This window comes from Nuphar pumila, chromosome 12, assembly GCF_984573655.1.
Source record: "Nuphar pumila chromosome 12, dmNupPumi1.hap1.1, whole genome shotgun sequence".
NCBI classification, from domain to species: Eukaryota; Viridiplantae; Streptophyta; class Magnoliopsida; order Nymphaeales; family Nymphaeaceae; genus Nuphar; species Nuphar pumila.
In genome coordinates, this window is record NC_143260.1 from 9,108,333 (window position 1) to 9,117,762 (window position 9,430).

The window sequence follows — 9,430 nt, forward strand, 5'->3', positions numbered from 1 at the left end:
ATCATACTTAGCAAACATGGACCTGAATGTGCTATATGTGGTTCGAGTCATTGTTGTTTGATTTGATTGCTGGAATTTATATTTGGTTATATAATTTTTTTCTAAAAATTGCTAAATAAGTATTTGTTGTAGTGGCTATCATGTTTTATGTTAGAGAGGTCACGAGTTCAAGCAACATTGCAAACATTAGTTTTTTTTTACAATAAATACATTATATTGACAGTATTATGGTCAAACTTCTAAAATAAGGTTTGTACTTTTTTGTCACGAGTTGTAGGGGTAAAATAATAACTTCAAAATATGAGTTAGTGTTAACTAAAAAACAATCCAATATTAATTCTTGATTGGGGCAATTTGATTAACCAAAGTAAAAAACCTTAGTGTGAATTTACAAATTTTAAAAGTTTTGGCGTCTGCACGAATTAGACTGAAAATTTTGAGGGTAGTTGAAAATTTTCTTATAATTTTCTAAGAAGTATATTTAACTTGTTTTCATTCCAAAAAAAAACAACACTTTTGCCTAAAAGGTAATATGTTCTCTAAAAAATGTCATTGCTTTTAAGTAGGGTTGCAAATATGTGATTATGATTTCACAAAATTTTGGCTGTCTTGAATCCAAACCGAACTGACCCCCAATGTATTTTTTGATCCGATGCAACCATACTTCTAAGAATGTTTTAGCAGTTCAATCTCTCTCTCTCTCTCTCCATATATATATATATATATATATAGTTTGAATTCTAACTAGGTCAATTGGACCCCAGATCATACATTCACCAAAGAGTCCATAACTCCAGCCCAAATAAAACCCGGCACCCACTGGGTCCAAGTAAATCTGACCCATTTATTCACTTCCCTGTAGATCACGCTAGGTCTAATCTTGCCCTTGCTATTGCTAGAAATGTTACCAAGAAGAACACCATCTCAAAACTTAAAAATCCATTCAATGTTATATTCTTTCCCCAAGGTAAACAACAAAAGAAAAAAATTGTCAGCTATCTGAAACCTAGAAAAGGATGGTCAGGCCACCACTGCATCATTCTCACACCAACAATAAAAAGGATGGCCATTTCAAAAATTCAAACTCCTCTTTTTATTTTGTCTGTGATGAGGAACCCTGGGCCCCACGAAAAATTCAAACTCCTTATAACAAACAATATGATATTTCTTTTTGAAAGAGAACCAACAATATGATATTTCATACCAAGTGTCCCAAAAATGCAAAACTCCATAAATAAAAGTTAAGCAACAAAAAAACAAACAAAAAAAACGGAGAAAGTGAAAAAGGCAAGAGTGAGTTCTGACCAAAGATATTAATGGGGATCACTGGATCACTCACCCCCACACCAACAACCAAAAAAGGATGTGGCCATTTTCATAAACTTGTAAAATCCATGCATAAATTTATAACAAAATATTCACAATAAAAAAGCCCCAAAAGGTAAAAATTAAATTTCCTCTGAATAACTATTAAAAAACAGAATCTTATAAAAGAAAAAAAAAGGCGCAAGGTGAGAACTATCTGAACAGGGTATTAGTGGGGATTCTGGGGAACATGCCTCTCTCTCTCTCTCTCTCCTTTTTTGTTTTGAGAGAACCCATCGATCCCTTTGGAAAACTCGAAGTCGAGTGAGGGATTAAAAATCCAAAAGATCGTCCTTTGTGGTCTTTCGGGGCGCACCACCTCTCTTGTCCCCTCATCCCCACGGCTTTAATTCGAATTCTGAATCGATGAGAGAGTGCCGCCCCTTCCTATTTATTGTTCCTTTATTGGAGGCAAAAAAAGAGTTCCCTTGTTCCCATCTTTCCCTTGCTTCTGTTCTTCTCTCTCTTCTCTGCGGTTAGGGTTAGGGTTCCGCTTCATTGGGTGGTTGGTGGTGCTTCTTCCCATTGTGGACGGTTAGGATTTGGCTCCTCTCGGCAGTTATTTGATATATATACATCGAGGTATGTGGTGACTAGTGATTTTGTTGGTCTCAGTCGAGTGATTTATGAATGCTAAGTATTTCATTCTTTTTTTCCTCTTATGGTGTTTCTGAATGCTAATTGTGAAGAAGCTGTTTTTTTTATAAAATTGGTTTCTTTTCCAAATTGAGTTTTGTGGTTCCTCCTTTTTCTTCTTTAGTGTTGAGTTTGGGGACTCGTTGTTGGTTTGTGTTTATTGGTTTAATCAAATCGGGATTGCGTTTTCTCTATGATGTTTTATTCCTATGGTGGAGATGACATTGATTTTGGTGTTGCTTTTGTAATTGGTATCATTTTGTTTACTGTTATTTTGGGAATTCCATGGTACTTTTGGGTCCAAGGATCTTCTTTTATTTTTTGAAATCTAGATCTTTCCAGAGATGGGGAAGTAATTATGGAAAATGCAATCTGTCCACAGAGCAATGTGGGTGTTTGAATTGGTCTTTGCTTTGTTAGAAAGGATTCATTTGTTGCGTGTGGTATTCTGGTTCTTGTATGACATGTATTTTACCCTTTAGAACCCACGCGTATGAAACTTCACTTGTTTATATTTCAAACAAGATCTTGTCAGATCGAGAGTTTTACTGTTTATATCTTATTCTATGTTCCAGTTCAAACCGGTTCTCTTGCATTAAAAGGAACACTTCACGGAAGAAGTCATGGCTGACAAATGGATCAACCTTTCCTCTGAGGAATGGGGAAAAGGGAATACTACTCTTTAGCTATTTGTCATCCACAATGAACTGCCAGAAATTGACGATAAATGTATTTCTGTAACCACTGTATGTTTGGAAATGGGCATTGTTTACGTGCATGGTGATCATTATAATAGTTCGCATAATCCTTTTTATCACAGTCATTCCTTTTCATGCATTGGAATTGTGAAACCGTTACCTGTACACAATAGCATGTTTTGTGGTAGTTTATTGGGAGCAAGTAGGGGTTGGATGGAAAGGTGCCATATAAAGAATGTTTAGAAAAGAAATTTTTTCAGAAGCAAAAAAGGTACAGAATTAGGAGGGAGTTAGGGTCACCCGTAGAGGTGATTGAATATCTCTGCTGAATTTGCTGGGAGCATTTTAAGATAGACCCTCCATTGGTGGATACGATCCATTATTCTTGTTTCATCTTTGGATATGTGAATACAAGAAATGCCTTCCTTTATTTCCATGAGTTCCTTTGAAATGAAAGCAGTCTGTAGTCTGTACCCATCTCAATGTAATTTTTTTTATTGGGAAAATATTTTCTACTAGTGAGCTAGAAATCATAGGTGCAAGTTATATCGAATCAATATAGATGCATTCAGCTTGGTTTGTTTGCTAAGGTTCAAGCCTTGAATCATGTTTTTCTGATGCAAAAACTTTGGTTTTTTAAGTTACGAAATTTTGGCACATTGTGGGCCTTTGATTTTGAACCCCTTTAAAAACCTAATTACTTGTCATAATCACATGATTCAAAACAAGTTTCCTACTAAACAAACCTTGTAGATCACATCTGTAACATTTGATCTACGAAAAATTGAGAATTTTTGAAGAAAAGAGTGATTTCTACTCATTAGCTCCTTACCTTCATTAGTAGCCAATATTTACCTTTTTTATATGCAGCATGTGCTAGTCTATTGTGATTCAATGGCTGTTTCTGTTGTGTGTGCGTGCATGGGCGCACACATGAGAGATAGAGGGAGCAATTCAGTTTTACTTTAACACAATTTATAAGTTTACATAAGACAATTTTGAAGATGTTGTCATAGTTGCCTTAACAAAATGTTTTAACTTTTTCTTTTTCTTCTTCTGTATAGATAACAGCTAGCTGCTTCATTAGTATGCAATGGGTTCTGTAAACTTTTGCCTGGATGACGTACGAGAAAGTAACCCAGAGGTTATAAATCCTCCCCAGAGTGATGACATGCTTGAGGTTAATGAACTTGTGAATGATTCCATTCAACATGCTGCACCAAAGCAGAACCTGACTGTTGCAAGTAGCGTGCGGGAACTATTAGAGTGCCCTGTCTGCTTGAATGCTATGTATCCTCCAATCCATCAGGTTCGACATAATTAAATACTTTCTTTTATTACGCCAAATAAATTTTTCTATGGTAACTTCATCAATATATTATATGTTTTTTGATAGGCGATAACCATATTGTATGCTTTTCAATATGACTGTAACATGGAATCTGGTTTTTAGGTTCTGATGTGCCGGATTGTATCTTAATGAATATGTGGATTGATCTAGTAAAGGAACGTTTCTTGTTCTTCTAGAAATTTGCACTCGTATGCATTATTTTGTCTTAAGCTTGTCTTTGTTGACAAAGGCTTTATGTAAATTCTTCTTTATTTGGGTGTGTGTGTGTACTTGTGTTTGTCTGTCTGTATGTGTTCATACTTCATACCAAGAGGTTATATTGATTGAAACAATTTTCACAAGGTCGTGTTTCAACTTAATGTCATACGTGGTGCTTTAACATTTTCTTGATGTTTTAAATTTTAATAGTTCATCGTCTTAATTTTTCATTTCTTGATGACCCGTGTGTGTGTGTGTGTGTGTGTGTGTGTGCGCGTGTGTTTAGAATTAAAATAATGTATGGGTCAAGACAACATGTTCAGGGTTTTGACCATATGGGGTACTTTAACGGGTTTTTTTATGTTTTAATCATTTGGCATTTTCACCTCTTGTTGCCTTTGTTCATTTCTTCATGACGTTTTTAATCTTTGTGGAGGTTTTTTCCTTCTTTAATAAAAATATCGATCCATTTTCAAGACATAAGAAATCACTGTTGAACTCAATTGGCCAAAGGCACATAGAGTGAAAATTTACAGATCCTATGCTGCATAAATGAAATGATCACCGGAAACTCACCTTTGATTATCTGATAATATATTTTAGTAGGTTATGATTCATATTAAAATACTTGACAATATATGCTGGCTGATGACTCATAGTTCCTGGTCTAGCAGTTCTTGCAGGAGCCTTCAACATCATGCACAGTATTCAATTAGCACAGTATTCAATTATCTTACCTAACAATGTCGTTTGTCTTATGTGCTTCATCAGTATGTGGATCCAACATATTTTATCAATTTGCACTTCTACAAGTGTGTGAAAAGTTGCATGACTTGAGTCCAGCCAATATTTGTTTTCAGTTTGTGACATGTAATCCTGATGAATTTGTCAAATCACCATTTCATGTCATTGATGGTCGCCTTTTGCTATGAATGAAGATTCTGCTAGGATCCATTATGATCCTAAAGACACTCCTGTCGTTGGCCATATCTTTCTTACTGCCTTTCATAAACTCTTTCAAACATTCCCTAGGTCCTCAATGTTCCTCAATGCTGAAAGATTTGATCAAGTTTCTTTCCTTTACAAGATATATGATTTACCTGCCACCATTGCCTGCACACATCAGAAAGATATGGCTAATTCCGTGTAACATTTTTCCTGACAAAGATTGTGCCTAATGCAAAATGATGTATGAGCAGCAAAGATGATGTCCCAGAAAGAACTCAAACTCGTAGTCTTCATCATTGCATACTGTCAATTTACAAAATCTTGAGCACTCCTGGAATTAACAAAAAGATGTAGACATTTTGGAGCAAAAATTTTCATTGCTTGAGCTGTCAGGACATATTCTACAACTGGATCAAGAAATCATTGCCTAATGTCATGTAGGCAAGATATGATTGTTCCTATCCTAGATTCTAAGTTTTTGTACATGTCCTTTCAATGTGTCTGTGTTAACGAACTTTCCATGTAAATGCGCTGCATATAAATTAACAAGATAGTTGCTAGACTTGCTTTAGAATCATTTTTTTGAACATTGCATCTTCTATATTCTTTCTTTTGTTTTTGTTTTTGTTTTTGTGTTTGAGGAAGATACTTCTAAGAACTGGTCTCTTGCATGCGTCAGTCTGAAGCTAAAGCTAATGGATATGATACCCATCTTGAGTGTTGTTGCTTAAGGATGATCACCTGAAAATATTTTGAACTTGTATTATTTTAACTGGTTGATAATAATAAAAATTGTGTTTGATTTGTACCTAGTAATGTTATTCGTGCCTTGAAAAGTTGAGTTTTATGTTTGCAGTGTTCCAATGGGCACACATTATGTTCTGGATGCAAACCAAGGGTGCACAACAGATGTCCAACATGCAGGCATGAACTTGGGAACATAAGGTGCCTGGCATTGGAGAAGGTAGCAGCTTCTCTTGAATTGCCTTGCAAGTATCAGAGTTTTGGATGTATGGGCATATATCCATACTACAGCAAGTTAAAGCATGAATCACAGTGTTCATTCAGACCTTATAACTGCCCCTATGCTGGTTCTGAGTGCACGGTTGTTGGTGATATTCCTTCATTGGTAGCTCATCTCAAAGATGATCACAAGGTTGACATGCATAATGGAAGCACTTTCAACCATCGATATGTTAAGTCCAATCCTCATGAGGTCGAGAATGCTACATGGATGCTTACGGTATAGTATTCATTCAGACATTTATCTTTCATTTTTCTTCCTGCGTTGCTTGTGCACGCATGCACATTTCTTAAGGTTCCTGCATTCAATGTACAGCCTAAACAAATTTATTTTTTTTGTGCTTTTGCCCATGTGCATGAATGAATTCTGAAGGTTCCTGCATTCAATGTACAGCCTAAACAAATGTTTCTTTTGTGCCTTTTCCCATATGCATGAATGAATGTGTGCATGTATTTGCTTCTGGTTTGGGTTACCTACTTTTAACGTGAAGGATGCCTTCATGTTTTCTCTGTATAGTGTTATTAAGGTTGAGAAAATGTTACAGGTCGCTGAAAAGCCTCTAGTTCATTCAAAACATGTATTGACAATGCGTGCTTAGGCATAAAAGGAGCACCATCCATGATGTAGTTGGTGCAGTGTTGTTAAAAGAGCGCCTTGAGGAGCAAAAGGCGCCAGCCTAAGGTGTGATATCATTATTTTATTATTATTATATGATTATTATTATTAAGAATAATAATAATATTAATCATATAATAATAATAAAATAATGATAATAGTAATAATAAGAAGAAGAAGAAGCATTTTTTTTTTATTTGTAATTTTAGATATTTTTATAGTTTTTTTTTAAGTTTTCAAAAAAAAAAATTTGAGGCTTACCCTTTACGCCTCGCCTCAGTTTTTGGTGGAGTGCCTCTCTTCGCCTCAATGTTTTTCACAACATTGAGTTGGTGTTTATGCATGTGCTTGACTGCACTCATGCACGTATACTTGTGATTTGACTGCTCATCTTATCATTATCAGTTCATGGGATTAATTTTTATTGTGATCAATAAATCAGGTGTTTAGTTGCTTTGGGCAGTACTTCTGTTTGCACTTTGAGGCTTTTCAGCTAGGGATGGCACCCGTCTACATTGCATTTCTCCGTTTCATGGGGGATGATAATGAGGCCAAGAACTACAGTTACAGTCTAGAGGTTGGAGCTAATGGAAGGAAGATGGTGTGGCAAGGAGTTCCTAGAAGCATCAGAGACAGCCATAGGAAAGTTAGAGATAGTTATGATGGCTTGATTATACAGAGAAACATGGCTCTTTTTTTCTCGGGTGGTGATAGAAAGGAACTGAAGCTCAGAGTAACAGGTAGGATATGGAAAGAACAGTGAACAAGCAATTGCATATTCGCATTGGTTATCCTGCTTGTCTCGTGATATGGTTGTCCATACGTAATCTTAAGTTCTTAACACTGAAAGCAAACACTCTTTGCTTTTTCCGGTGACCATATATATATATATATATAGTACGTTATAAGTTTCACCAATGAAGTGGGAGGCATGTGGGTCTATGCATTTGAACACCAACTGTGTGCTCCATATTAAAGACTTGTTCATATGCTTGTTCTTTTTAATTTTTTTGTGCATCTCAAGTGTCTATGTTGGTAGCAAATGTTTGTTGTTGAGCATCATCTCAACTGGGTAAAATTGGCTATTTATGTTCGCGTGTGTGTGCGAGTGCATGCGTGCTCACCTGCACATGTGCGCATGTCTGCTGCATGTGTTGTGGACATGCTACAACATACAAGTTATGTCTGTGGTTATCAAATATTTTCTGTTGTTCAGTTGATAAGTATGGATTGGAAGACACCTGCTCGGGTTGACCGAGTGGTAGCTGGCCTGGGAAGAAGGTGCTGCCCTCTTCATCCCAGGTTCGACTTCCACTTGGGTGTACGGGTGCCGTTCACTGGTGGGCTCGGTAAGGGCTTGGGACCCCACCTGGAGATTACCAGCTTCAGCTGAGAACTTCGTTATTAAAAGGGAAAAAAGTATGGATTGGGAAAATTGTCTATTTATGTTGGTCATTTTCACGTATGCACATGTGTGCTACTTGCCCTCATGGCTCATTATCTACTAGTGCTCTTGTGCCTTGTGTGTAATTTCTTTTCTTCTCTGATGTTTTCAATTGGCATCATGGCTTGAATTCTCACCTTCAATCTGCACCCACTTTCAATACAGTTTTAAACGACCAAAAGAGAACATAGGCTTCCTCAAACGGTTTGATGAGTTGTATTAATCTGCCTCAGGTAGCATTGATCAACGTCTTTTGTTCTTACAATCCAGCAGCATGTATACCTTTTTTTTTTTATTTAGAACCCAAAGAACTCGTCGTGCTCGTTCAGCATGTCATACCTATCCTCCTCCCGTACAGCATGTATACCTTTCAATGTGCTGTTGCCCTCCCCTAACATCATAACAGGAAAAACTAGTGGAGCAGTGTGTTTCTTGAATCCTAAGAACAAATGCACCTGCACCATACATTAAGTAATTGCAATGATTGATTCTAAGAAGTAATCAAGTCGCGACTTATCTCATGGCATCACCACTTGCGCAAGCCAAAGCGTGGTGACTCCCTGGGGACAAGGGTTAAGCCCACGGAGTTTTACGCTGCTAAGACAGTGACTGCAAGTGCAGCAGACAAAGCCAGTCCAACTACGTCTATGTTCCTGGGGGCAGTTTCTGTGTAAATATAAAAAAAGTTAAGTCGCAGCCCATTTGATATTGGTCAACAGAATCAGTTGGTTTGATGACTTGTGGTGAGATTTACGTAGTAGCCCAGTGTAAAGATTGCAACTTGTGTGGTATATTTGAGTTTCATATGCAGGGTAAGTTTGAATACCTTGGATCTGAAATCAGTGATAAAGGTAACAGTATTGTGTAAGGTGAATCTAAGATCCTTATTTTGGCGTGCATTTGAGAATTCAGTGTTTGTTTACTTGCATTGACCTCATGCCAAATTCAATACATAAATTTGAAATATAAGGTATTTATGCATCCTGAGCTATGTGATCTAGGCAAAGTATGTCAGTGGACTTTCTGCAAATTCAATGTACCGTGTGCAGTAGATATGCAAATGTATAGGATTTTGGATCCCAAAATACATTGGAAAATTGGATTGGTTTGGATCCGATTCAGCCAAATTTTGCAAATTTGGCTTCCTGAAT

At 36.7% G+C, this 9,430-nt stretch overlaps 1 protein-coding gene across 1 annotated transcript; it reads left to right on the plus strand.

The window, feature by feature from the left end:
- Positions 1-1,519: 1,519 nt before the first annotated feature.
- LOC149819917 (E3 ubiquitin-protein ligase DIS1) lies at positions 1,520-7,822 on the plus strand. Its single transcript, XM_089982591.1, has 4 exons — positions 1,520-1,947; positions 3,764-4,008; positions 6,053-6,439; positions 7,278-7,822. Exons 2-4 carry the CDS (start codon positions 3,793-3,795, stop codon positions 7,596-7,598), a joined length of 924 nt encoding a protein of 307 aa, XP_089838717.1. The 5' UTR covers positions 1,520-1,947; positions 3,764-3,792; the 3' UTR covers positions 7,599-7,822.
- Positions 7,823-9,430: the final 1,608 nt, after the last annotated feature.

Excerpts from the sequence above, each read along its gene's own strand:
- LOC149819917 (XM_089982591.1), top strand. The coding sequence starts at position 3,793 with ATGGGTTCTGTAAACTTTTGCCTGGATGACGTACGAGAAAGTAACCCA. Across the intron at positions 4,009-6,052 it reads TGTATCCTCCAATCCATCAG|TGTTCCAATGGGCACACATT; the intron begins GTTCGACATAAT and ends TTATGTTTGCAG. Across the intron at positions 6,440-7,277 it reads ATGCTACATGGATGCTTACG|GTGTTTAGTTGCTTTGGGCA; the intron begins GTATAGTATTCA and ends TCAATAAATCAG.